This window comes from Ictalurus punctatus, chromosome 19, assembly GCF_001660625.3.
Source record: "Ictalurus punctatus breed USDA103 chromosome 19, Coco_2.0, whole genome shotgun sequence".
NCBI classification, from domain to species: Eukaryota; Metazoa; Chordata; class Actinopteri; order Siluriformes; family Ictaluridae; genus Ictalurus; species Ictalurus punctatus.
This window is the reverse complement of record NC_030434.2, coordinates 14,396,438-14,409,440: the sequence shown is the minus strand read 5'-3', so window position 1 is coordinate 14,409,440 and position 13,003 is coordinate 14,396,438. Positions and strand designations below refer to the sequence as shown.

Here is a 13,003-nt window from a genome sequence, read left to right as displayed (position 1 = left end):
AAGTCCTTGAGTGTTGGGCCACTGTGTACCATCTTTTGAATACAGCAGAATAATGAACTCGAGTCTGTTTCCTGTGTCGTCGTGTGCCACATTCATTTCAGTAGAGTTTCTCTGGGGAGAGCACTTCCTGAAGCAAGGAACACAAGTGGGTGTTTGGTTTCGAGCATCCTTCATGGCAGAGTTTAAAGAATGCATTCATGTTTCCTGCTCATACTCGCTTACTTATTAGCATTGACCCGGTCCCTCAGCCTCTCTGGAGGCACATGACAAGCAAATTGAACACAAATGAAGGGAATGCGATTCTGAGGCTGTACTTGGTGTGCGAAATGAATTGTGATAGAGCACTCATGACGGTTTCTTCAGAACGAAATAGAAAAATATGTTTACGATAGTCCGTCACTTCCTGTCAACCTTTAACACAAGTACTCCACGCAGCATACAGGTTGTTTTTAAGAGTCTACAGAAAGTCTGATCACAGCACATCTCTCCTCCGTCACAGATGCTGGGAACACTCACAGCAGTGCCCATCAAGGTGCCTCAGGTCAGCTCTCTGCATCGGCTGGCAGGGCAGTCGTCCACTGTGCTACCTCAGGTAACACACACACACACACACACACACACACACACACACACATGGAAAATCACACAATCCTGTTCTTCCTCAGGTCTCAGGTGTCACATAAAAACAAACTGCATCCAATGTCTGACATACTCCTCCAGAAATCATAACGCAAGCTCAGCCTCAGCCAGATCTCCGGAGGGGTTGCTGTAATTACACTTCGTTTTAAAACGACCACTTCATAAACTACACGTGCAAATTTGACAAACTATTTCTCAAAGAACATAAAGTGACATTCTGTACCACAAGCACCCGAGTGTTCCTGTAACATTCATTTTCGGATCCATTCACAGCCTTATTGTCTGCATTATAAACCATACCGCTCGAGTCGGACCTGTTGTGGCTTTAATTCGAGTTTTGACCTGATCATTTGATCCGTCTGCTTTAATGGTAGGGTTGGGTCAAATAAAATATTGATTCTTAAATGCACTGTGATTCTACATCGATGGCCACAATGTAGTATGTAATAATAACGACATTTCAATGTTTTTTTCATTGAAAATATTATTTGAAAATCACACGACTATAGAAGAATCTTTCCACAAACTTACTAAATTTTTTTACCCACGGCAATGTTGCTGATATTTAAACAGATTTTTACATTTATTTTACAATAGAAAAGTATTTGAGATTTATTCAAAGAAATAAATGACAGATTTACAGTTTTTTATTAGGAAGTTTGTACATATTTTGAACACAAAAAAAGTAAAAATTTTTTAAATAAATAAGTATGGTACAAGTTTAGGAAACGTGATTAAATGCTCGTTGATTCTATTTTGCTGTAAAATTAATAAATATTAGGAAATTCAGAATTTGAAGAGAGATTATTTATTTATTTGTTTATTTTTACAATTCTAATTCAAATACATTAAGCCTAGTTTATAATGGATGTAAATAATGGTTTTCTAAAAGCAGTAAGTAGTTATAAAAAAAAAAAAAGTCAGTCTTTTCTATAGAAAAAAAAAGAACTGATTTGTCATTTCTGTACAGCGCTCTAATCAAATCATATTTGTGTTTGTAAGTGACCAGCTATTACTGGCACTTCTGTGCTGAGAAATGTGTGGGTGCAGGAGTGAAGCCAGTGGTGATCTGTGTATGCACAGTGAAACATGAGCTCAGACCTGACCCGTCCTTATTACAGTCACATGCTTAAGTATCAAGGTATGTAGTCAGTCTGGGGCCACATGCTGAAATCTGATTTGGAAAGATCTAATGATATACATTTACAGCGGTATATTTATACCACTTCAGCGCTGTAATGTGAACACTGTCAGAATGAACTGTTGTATGTAGAGGAGAACATGAAAAGCAATATCTAACACTGATAAACAGTCACACGAGCTCAGCCGTGGGGTATAATGCACAAACTCCCTCCCCAAATACAGATCAGTGTCCATTAAAGTACAGGACAAAATGTCGGAGATTATCCGATAAATCACGTGGCTAATAAATCTTTAAGACTAAGCCTCCCAGTAGTGCTGAACCTTACATTCAGACTTTGGACACAATTAATCCCTGCTCAAGTTGAGCTCATTTGTTTCCATTGGTCTTCTTAATGGATCAATGTAGATAATGATGTTTGATAAGGGCACAAATGAAGCTCGTTTGTGCATGTAGCAGGAAGACCACAGGGGGGCAGCACAGGCCCAAGATAAGGCCATACTGCTGAACCATGAATTCACACATGGTCAAATCAACACAGGGAGTTGTTTGCAGTCTGTTTACACACATTATACAGACTAGGTTTATTCCTTTTCCTTGACTATTGTTTGGAAGTGAACACATTTTCTATAGACATTCCTTAAAATCTCTGTTTGTAGTATCGTGTTGCTGATCTATGTCGATACATCATACGGGTAATGCATTCTCTTTGCCTCCGTCTTTGTTGTCCCGATAATGTAAATAAATTTGCCTGGTATGATTGATAAACATATGAAAATTTCAAACTAGACAGCGAATAACACTTCAATCCCTGCGGAATACAGGTTAGGCCAAAGACTCTGATCCTGGACAGCCTTCCCCACAGCCCATGCCAGGAGCAGCAGTCCAGCCAGCCACTGAGCCTGGCACGTGGCACTGCTGTGCTCAGCCCCAAAAGCCAGGGACTTCGTCCCTTCAGCCCAGAGAGGATGTCCAGCGGCCAGAGTGAGATCACGCCACCTCCCCTGCCCGTGCCCAGTGTCTCCACAGCCACGTCCAGCCCTGGAGTTGCGTACGCCATCATTTCCTCCACCTCACCCGCAGCCAACGGAGTGGCAGCTATGAGCGAGGCAGTGAAAGTGCAACCACTGATCTTCAGCCCAGACAGCAAGGTCAGACAGAAGCCTGATCAGCTGTCAGCACAGTTTACAGCTCCGGTGAAAGCTATCGGACATTTAATCCAAAAGCTGAATTGTTCTTGCTTCCAAATGACTAGGAAACAGAGCGTGAAGATTGTTCCAAATCGTATGTTTAAGCATCAGTATATTCGGTGCAGCACATAAACAGCCTCTTAAAACAGCTTTACATTGTATGTTTATTTATACTTATTTTCCTTTAACATTTGAAATAACTTCTTTAAATTAGACGATGTTTATAAAGTTATACTGTAACATCCGACCAGCTACTTGTTCCTGTAATCAGTCAGTCAGTGTTATAACAGAGCTGACATCTGACAGGACCAAAACAGATACCTCATCTGATCATACTGCTGAGCCATACAGAGTAGACCCAATTACCACGCTTTAGAAATGCAGCATTGCACAAACAATATTAAAAGGTAGAATGCTGCAGTGTGGATTAAAATTATTTCTAACACTTTGATGATCTTTACACTGTAATGCCTTTGGGAAATCGTTCCCTCATTGTGCAACTTAACCTTCCTGGGCAGTTGTGCGTGACGAGTCATTTTTTAGAATCCTGAAGTGTCTCAGAGTAGCTTCTCATCCCCGCATAAGAGTTTTGCAGCAGTAATTAATCTTGGGCTGGGATGAAAAATGGCTTGTGGCTGACACAGGGAAGATTTGTGAGGCTCATTACGTTGTCGTTAAGAGAGAGTGGTGGTCCTCATGACCACCATGGTCACATTCAACTCTCATAGGCTACATTCTCTCTTATCTCCTATAGCCAAGGCAGTAACATCATTCATTGATCATATAGGAAAGATTAGCAAGGCTTAATAACAGATTTTTCCACTTGTAGGTCGGCCCACAGCTTTAAGTCATTCTAGGAATGAAATGTGTGTTGATTTATAGAGGTAAAATCTATTTTACGTCTGTAAATCAACACAAGCGGTTCTGTTACACCAAATTCCTTATTGTTATTCTTATTTTATTGTCATCCTTGTTGCTAAATGTGTTCGCACGCCAAATTGAATTTGTATGTTTTTCTAGGTGATTATAATCCAGCCACAGATCCCTAGCAGCTCTCAGGGTTCTCTAGGCCCCCAGGCTGAGATCCCCTCTCAGGAGCCCAGGCTTGCCCCCTCCCCCACACACAAGCCCAATAAAAAGGAGGAAGACCCAGAGGTACGCTCCCTCTGTATAGTCCACTACATCTGTAACGAGGGCTGACTGACAACTAGAAATATTGGGTGTCAAGAAATAACCATAGATACCTCCAGGAAATACTTGTCTGAAATCATATAACACAATCTGATTCTCAGTGTGTCCTGAGGAGCATGCAGAAGTGTGCCTTATATGTTATACACACACCTAAGCTGAAAATCTGTATATTTTAGGATACAAATCATCATGCAGAGAAAGAATTCAGGCTTACACATGTTATTAGCTCTGAGGCACGAGTTTTAGGTTTCTCACGGTCCCCCTCTCTCTCCCTACCTTGCAGAAAATTGCGTTCATGGTAGCACTCGGCCTCGTCACTACAGAACACTTGGAAGGTGAGTTGCTGCACACAGGATCCTGTTTGATTCCTGTGCTAAGCTACGTAACTGGTATATCCACTTTAACTGGCATGTTTTTATCGTTATGGCAGAAATCCAGACCAAACGACAGGAGAGGAAGAGAAGAAGTACGGCGAACCCTGCATACAGCCTGTTTGATCCAGAGGTAGCTCTCAAACTCACATGCACCACATACCTTTTTGTACTTTCACATTTAGAAACAACAAAGAGGACATACATGATCATTGAGAGATGGTTAGGGTTAGCTAAGAATGATCTTTTAAATAATGTTAAAACAATCTGCAAATGACTGGGAAAACCTGTGGGTGTCACTGTGGCTGAATTCTGGCAGATCGCCAAAACAGACGCGCTATCCTGCCTATAACATACTCTGGCACCTTAACTTCAACCATGAACATATTTCACTTAAATAATGGGTTTTTATTTAGGTTTTAATCGTGCCTAGGCTATTTTCCTGCAGGGATCGTGTTGTATAAAGCGTCTCGTAGCGCTAACCAAACCTATGCTATAAATTGGTTATGTGGAAATGAAAAAGAAAGCCTGTTCAGAACTGTGTACATGTGAAATGTAAAAATTTCACCATGTGAAGAGTTTTCCAGTGTTCTTGTTTGTTAATACTGGGTTTGTGCCAGTATTGGTAAATTAAAGCTGTAAAAACAGCTTCAACAAATCAGATCATCCTGTGTTTCATTCTTAATGTTTGTGTATATGGTGCTGCGCTTTTCTATTCCTTTCATTCCTGCTGGTACCGTTGTCGAGCAGGTAACAAAAACCAAAAACAACTCGAACCAAAAATGTTTTGGCAGCAAAACTTTGTGTATGTAGTGGTAAAATGCTTTTAGTGTCACTTCAGACATGGACAACAAGGAAAAATAAGCCAAGCATACATGTGAACAAGTAATGGAAGCTTGTAGGGCAGTGACAACAGCAGGTAGCATTAACATCAGCCAGTGACTCAAGGCCACACTCTTCTGTTTACTGCGAGCTATATTTCTGTTGTTTTGTTTTAGGTCCTTCTGTCTAGGGTTGCACGGTATACCGGTGCTGTGGTAGTATTGCGATACTGAAGCTTCAAAATAACGCCGATGAGACTGTATTTTTTAAACGGTAGCATCGTTACTACGCCAGTACCGTCAGTAATGGTGCGTGTGCAGCAGTTAATTCTTATTCTTATTTAATACTATTCTTACTAAAACGAGACATCTTGCTGCTTTTACATAATACATAAAGGTTATGGACACTTCACTTAACCTAAATGAACCAAAGTGAGCTACAAAGTGAGCTAACATTACTCTAACCGCTGTGTCTAAATACTAAAATCAGGGTTCGTACAACGAATCAGGGTTCGTTGAATTTGGCCTCTTCCTCCTCCTCCCGATCCTCTTCTTCCCGCTCCTCCTCCTCCCGCTCCTTCTGCTCTTCCCGCTCCTCCTCCTCCCGCTCCTCCTCTTCCCGTTCCTTCTGCTCTTACCGCTCCTCCTCCTCCCAATCCTTCTCCTTCTCCTCCTGCTCCTTCTCCTCCAACTCTTTCTCTTCCTGCTCCTCCTCCTCCTCTTGCTCCTCCTCTTCCCGCTCCTTCAGCTCTTCCAGCCCCTCCTCTTCCCGCTCCTTCTCCTCCCGATTCTTCTGCTCCTTCTCCTCCCACTCCTCCTTCTCCCGATCCTTCTGCTTTTCCCGCTCCTCCTTGTCCCGCTCTTTCCCTTCCCGATCCTTCTCCTCCCAATCCTTCTCCTCCCGATCCTTTTGCTCCTTCTCCTCCTCTTCCTGCTCCTTCTCCTTCCGATTCTTCTGCTCCTTCTCCTCCTGCTCCTTCTCCTCCCACTCCTCCTTCTCCTTCTCTTCCTGCTGCTCCTCCTCCTCCTCTTCCCGATCCTCCTCCTGCTCCTTCTCCTCCCGCTCTTTCTCCTCCTGCTATTCACTCACTCATTTTGACAGAGTCAGCTCCGTTCCACTTCTCAGACTCCTTTTTTTCCCTTCAAAAAAACACCTAGTGACAAATCTAGCAACATTTTGGACAAACCTTAGCTACTTTCCATAGAAGAGCATGGCCAGTACTGCCCCGTGAGCACAAGGTGCTTTCTCCCCAGACACACCGCCCTCTGCAGCCACTCTGTTCAATGAGGAGCCCAGAGGAGCAGCACATTCATTCACTAACTTTCTCTCTGAGTGATGACTCTACATGTAAATGTAGCCGAAATCACAGCACAGGCGTTGTCTTTAACTTATGTGTATAGTCGTTTTGCCAGAGGACGTCGTGGTTATAAATCAGGAGTTTAGCAGTGCAGAGCAGCAGCTGGGAAATGGCTTGGAAGTAACTGATGGTTAATATGTAGTCTCTGAATGGGCCGCATTTCAATCACTATTTCATACTCAATCCGTCGTCTGACAACATGACAATATCTCTTGTATAGTCCTCAGAAACAAAAAAAATTGTGCGTCCCTGAAAGTCTTGGAATTTCATTATGAAGCACCTGAACCCTATAAAATTGGCCGTGTTTGCTTATGAGTTCATGTCCAAATTCAGTTATTTATTCCTAACATTGTGTTCATTCTTAGTACTCTCAGGACAATTTCCATTTGCATGACTTCACTGCTCGAGGGAACTGTAGATGAAATGTGGCACATTGAATTATTTGCTGGTTAAATTGTATGATTGCTCTTGAGTTTTTCCAACAGCCAATTATTCGTGCTCATTAATAATGTATTGGGATAAAAATCTGGTCTGTCTTGTTTTCGTTTATACTGTATCTATGTATTTCTGTACATATGGTTCACTTTGTAGATATGAATTATGAATGAACACAATATTGCGTGGTATCGTGACACTTCAGGTGGTACAGTATCGTACGATATGTTTATGGTGTCGTGACAACCCTAATGTCCTCTCGTAAGGTTCACAGTAGAATGCACAAATGTCCTGTCCTCAAGAACGTTTAACTAATGACATAAACAAGCAGGTCCTGTTTTCTCTAAATGTATTAGCCATTTTACATGCATTTTATTTTTATGACCTCCATGAAAATGTTTCTCTATCATTGCTTTCCAGCGTAAAAGGCTTGCAGCAAATTACCCGAACAACCCCCTCTTCCTATCAGCCAGAGGTAAAACTCATTTCTCTTCCCATCAACACAACAGCTGGGGCAGAGCTCACAAAATTACATTTGAAGAGGCACGCTCATGAACTGTGTTCACACACACACACACACACACACACAGAATAACATGCTACCAAGCTAGACAAATAGGATCTGAGCTCGTGTAATGCAGAATGAATATCAAAGACTCAAAAACATGTACGTGCAGGTCTGCAGTGCCATTTTAGTCAGATATCAAATGAGTTGTTCATGCTTTTCATCAAGCCCATAGTGTAGTACAGATCACAGTGTACTATGGGTATGTGATTTGTGTTTCCTAAGGCAGTGTGTGTGTGTGTGTCTCTCTCTCTCTCACACACACACACACACACACACACACATTACCCCCTGTTGCACTGTTCATTTTTGTGTTTTACACTCAAGTCCTGAATCCCTAATTATCAAGGCCTTCATCAAACACCTAGCTCTTCTTGAATGATGGAGAGCATGAAGGTGTTTGCATTGCCATGGACAGTACAAAGAGAATACACTATAATCATACATCTCTATACTCCATATTAGATCTGTCCATATTAGATAGGTGTAACTTTAAAACTGCACCTAATCGCAGTGTGACTGAAGGTTTACAACTGAAAGATCTTTTGAGCAGGAGAACAGGCTTCTGTACCCAGGAAACTCTCCCACACAAACTCACTTAAACATGCTCTGTTGTTAAAACGCACCAGCGACAGTGCTATAAAAAGAAGTGCCTCAAGCTTTATTTCTGTGTGCTCAGCTTTGTTGCATGGCTATAATTGTAATCTAACCCATGAATAACCCTGTCTTTTCACTCGGCAAGCTACTAACGTATTCTCTGCTTCCTATTCACACGCCAGACTCTGAGGATCTGTGTTGGAAGGTATGTAGCTACTCTTGAGATTCTGTATGTAGAGAAGGAGGGGCCACAGGCTTTTTGCCAGGAACTGTTACTCGCTGTTTATTGTTCCTAAAAGTGTCAAATAAGTAATGCTGTAGTGTGTAGATTAGGGCTACCGTGTACATAGTCAGATGTCCAAAAATGCATCTCACTTTGAATCACGTACAAATGTTATGTATTTAAATGCATTCAAAATGTTAATAAGCATGTCATTTTATACTGACATAGAGAGAAATGTCAATAACGTTACCCTATGTGTTTCTGTCACGAGCTACACTCACTGTCCACTTTATTAGGAACACGCCTGCCTGCTCATTTATGCGGTTATCCAGCCTATCAAGTGGCAGCAGTGCAGTGCATAAAGTCTGCAGGTCAAGAGCTTCAGTGAATGTTCACATCCAACATCAGAATGAGGAGGAACTGTGCTCTCATTGACTTTGACTATGGCAAGTTTGTTGATGCCAAACCAAGTGATGTTTTACCCATCCTAAACTGTCCTGTTTCAGTGAACTGTACCCTCCGATTCCTGATCTTTTGGCTGACAGGAGTGGAAATTGATGAAACCGGGTGCTGCTGTAGCCCGTGCACCCCCTGTTGTGCTTTCTGGGATGCTTTTCTCTCTGCCACAGCTGTAAAGCGTGGTCTATTTGAGTTACTCTAGCGTCTATTGTGCATGAAAATCCCAGCTCAGCAATACTCAAACCAGCCTGTCTGGCCACAAAAACCATGCCATTCTGATGTCTGATGAACATTACCTGAAGCTGTTGACCTGTGTCTGCATGATTTGATGCATTGCACTGCTGCTGCATGATTGGCTGATTGGATAATTGCTCGAATAAGCAGGTTGTACAGGTTTTCCTAATAAAATGTCAATGAGTGTATGCAATGTGAAAAGTTTGTTACTTTAACAATTTGTCATAAAATATTGTAAAGGAGTATTTATTTGCTTACTCGGTTGTTCATGTTGCTGATATTTGGCTTGTTTTCTTACACTACCATGATCCATATAAAATCCCCCATCTTCAACTTCACCGTTTGTCTGTTGTACTGATGTGGTGTGCTTTATGCCCAGTAGAAGATGGAGATCGATGAAAATGTTGTCAGCTACACACACATTATTATATCGCTTTAAACGTTTACATTTAAATAAAAAAAAGAATTTGAATATTACTGGAATTGTGAATTTTATTCATATACAGTCCTGTATACCATGGGCTGATTCTAAAATACCAGCTAACAGAATGTAACTTAATATGCAGTTTGATTCCCTTCTCTTCTTGTATAACGATGTGAATCAGTTCAATGAGGAAGTGCGTGTATCTGACAGAACTGTTAGATCTGACGTGCAGAAACGTTCCTTTGAATGTTAGAGCTCAGATTAAAAGATTCAATCAAAGTCACGTCAGGATAAAATGGAACCTCGCTTTCCTTTCAAATCAGCCATCACTGCTGTTACTTTTCTGCCAATACACTGACGTAATATCGACGTACAGAGCAGGATATTGATTACAGGGCTGTAAAGTCTGACTTGTTGTGTGCATGGTTGCTGCAGGAGGAGCTGGAGCATGATGACCATTGTGCTGTGTGCAAAGAGGAAGGGAATCTTCAGCAGTGCCATAGTTGCACTCGCGCTTACCACCTAGACTGCTTACACCCTCCACTCAAATCCCCACCCAAGGGCATGTGGATGTGCCCTAAGTGCCAGAAGAAGGTCAGTCACTCAGAACATTCAACACATGAATATGGGTTGTTATGGCAACGAGTGATGTTTAACAGCAATGCGCATGAATTTGAAGGGTTTCTTTGTCTTTCTCTTTTGAAGGTTCTGAATAAAGAAAACTTGTCTTGGCCACATAATTTTGTTCAGTCTTATGTCACACACAAAACAGGTACAGTCCTCTACATATGCATTAATGCGCTACATACAGTACATGCTGTGTGTGTGTGTGTGTGTAGCTGAGGATGTGTAATGCATGTTTATCTGTGCATGTGTTTAGTGAGAGAGGAGGAGAAGAGAAGATTGATGAGGAGGAACAGTGAGCTGAAGAAAGAGTGTGCACACTTGAAAGAAGAAGACCAGAGACTCAACAAATCACTCTTGGTACAGTTCATGTTCGTCTGCTTAAACACTGCTGAGGAACAGAAGCCATACATGTTTTACTGGGACACGCAGAGGCAAAGAATTTTTGTTTATAACTATTAGAAATTTAACGGTAAGAGGAACTAACTTGTCTCAAAGAGATTCCACAATATTAAATGTAACTAGAAATATATCAGTATAAATCTATTTTAAATAAATATATATATTTTGAAAAGCTTTAAACATTGTCAAATTGGTGTGTAAGAAGAATAAAACACTTTGGGCTGTGCTGTTATAGCAGTGGTCCCCAACCCTGTTCCACTAATCCACCTTCCTGAATTTAGATTCAGGAAGGTGGATTTCGGTTGGAGATGAAACCTCCAGGAAGGTAGATCTCCGGGAACAGGGTCAACTTTGGGGCGGTACTTGATCTCCCCCCCATAACAGTAAACACCATCATGTTTTATTCCTACATTTTATGTCTCTGTATATGACCTGTCAGACAATGGGTGCTGGCAGTGTTTAAATAATTTTTGTGTAAGGTTGTGCTTGGGTGTGTACTTTGGAGCACAGCCCAAAATGAGTATAATGAGTGCACTACAATGGGTGTATAAAGTGTTACTTGATTACTACCCTTAGACTATGCACTTAGACATGGTCTACGAAGACCCTTTTTGTGTTTAGTCTTCATAAAGCCTACTTTATCCTACAACATGCTATATTACCATGCTGGTCCCAGCTAGCCAAGTCAAGTTGAAGTTTTAAAATATTAACTGCGGGTTTATTTATTTAAAACAAACAAACAAACAAACAACAGGTAATACACATGAACTGTTAAAACATGAACAGTCTATCATTATAACTTGTTTGTTATTTAAACCAGTGATTGCATGGATAAGAGTTGTTCTGATTGTTGTTCTGATTTGTACAGTTGTTGTTACCAAGTAAGCATAATGATCTGTAATCTGTGAAAAGGCACGGATGTGTTTACAAATAAATCGGAACTTTCGAAACATGACTGACACAGCGAGGGGGTTGTGGACACACCGTAGCAACCAAAAGGTGTGGACAGGTGTCTTGAGATTGTAGCCAGACGATAACGATACGAGACGTGTGCAGCCACATCTTAAACAAAGTGTTGAATATGGTGTGAGGTCGTGACCATTGAGTGCTGGAAGACTAACCTGCATGTGTCCCTACAGAAATGCAGAGACGTAAAGGAACGTCTGCTGAGTCAGCAGAGGGAGACTCAGGCGTCTCTGGAGCGTCTCCGAGCCCTAATCCGCCTCATCCAGCGTGATCACATGATCCAGGTCACCATGACGGCCACCACCACCACTTCAGGGGGTGCAGCACTGCTCTCTTTGCCCTGGATCAAACCAAACTCCACCAGCAGCACGAGCAGCTCCACAGCACCCCCTGCAGGGCCCTCCACACTGCTGCACAAGAGTGTGCTGCACTCCCAGGGCAACAACTGAACCCATTGCAGGCAAAAACACTTTATTCATAACAACATACGTGCATTTCTTTTACCACACGGCACTTCCCGAGCTTAACGAGAGATACTCACAATGGAAGCTGGAGAGTGAAATCTGGCCAATGTGGGTTCCCCCCCAAGAGCTGTATTGTCTTAAGGAAAAAAAAAAAATCTAAAACAAACTATAAAGGAAAAAAAAAATCTAATCAATACTAACTACAGTATATTCTTAAGTCAATTCATGAGTATTTTTTAAACCCAACACCTACAGTGCTTAAGAGATTTTTTTTAAAAAAACTTTTTGTTTTTAATTTACTAAATGTTCTTGGCCTTAATGTATTCATGACAAAAGAGCAGATAACCGTGCCGTCATGAATACGGAAATTGAGTATTTTATGCGGCTAAAGCCTTTTTTTTTTTTAAATTACAACTTTCTTTTTTAAAGGGAGGGGGGGATACTTGTTCTACATATAGCGAGAGAGAACATTAGAGTAGCGGTAGTTAAACGAGACATACGAGACAGAGAGGACTGTACAGTGATCTATCAGAGCAGGAAAATAAATTGTTCTCATTCTCCTAAGAACAACAATCGCCATAATAATTCAGGTGAAAAGGAGATGGGAAAATGGTTTTCATTGTGTATGTACTTACAAGCATATGAGCCTTCAAACAAATACAAAAGAAAAAAAAAAAAAAAGGAGAATAACTTTTTTTTTCAGTATTAATAGAGTTGAGATAAAGGAACAAAGTATTTAAGATGACTACAAAATTTAGCATTTCTAGTGGAGAATTTAGTATTTTCATGCGGATGCCTGTTCATAATTGTGAATTGAAGTATTGGAGAGAGGGGGTTGTTGTACATATGTTGTATTGTTATAACAGGTCCTTCTGATTTTTCTTCTGTATTGTTACTCC

The 13,003-nt window shown here is 41.2% G+C and overlaps 1 protein-coding gene across 1 annotated transcript in view; it reads left to right on the top strand.

Annotated features, from left to right (window-relative positions):
* The window catches only part of phf21b (PHD finger protein 21B), a 72,169-nt gene extending 59,903 nt beyond the window's left edge, over nucleotides 1-12,266 (top strand). The window contains exons 4-14 of the mRNA XM_017494532.3: nucleotides 500-592; nucleotides 2,605-2,931; nucleotides 3,991-4,125; nucleotides 4,445-4,496; nucleotides 4,592-4,665; nucleotides 7,567-7,621; nucleotides 8,491-8,513; nucleotides 10,084-10,242; nucleotides 10,354-10,420; nucleotides 10,529-10,632; nucleotides 11,814-12,266. Coding sequence (XP_017350021.1) covers nucleotides 500-592; nucleotides 2,605-2,931; nucleotides 3,991-4,125; nucleotides 4,445-4,496; nucleotides 4,592-4,665; nucleotides 7,567-7,621; nucleotides 8,491-8,513; nucleotides 10,084-10,242; nucleotides 10,354-10,420; nucleotides 10,529-10,632; nucleotides 11,814-12,089 — 1,365 coding nt within the window. The 3' untranslated portion in view covers nucleotides 12,090-12,266. The remainder of the gene's footprint in view (nucleotides 1-499; nucleotides 593-2,604; nucleotides 2,932-3,990; nucleotides 4,126-4,444; nucleotides 4,497-4,591; nucleotides 4,666-7,566; nucleotides 7,622-8,490; nucleotides 8,514-10,083; nucleotides 10,243-10,353; nucleotides 10,421-10,528; nucleotides 10,633-11,813) is intronic.
* Nucleotides 12,267-13,003: the final 737 nt, after the last annotated feature.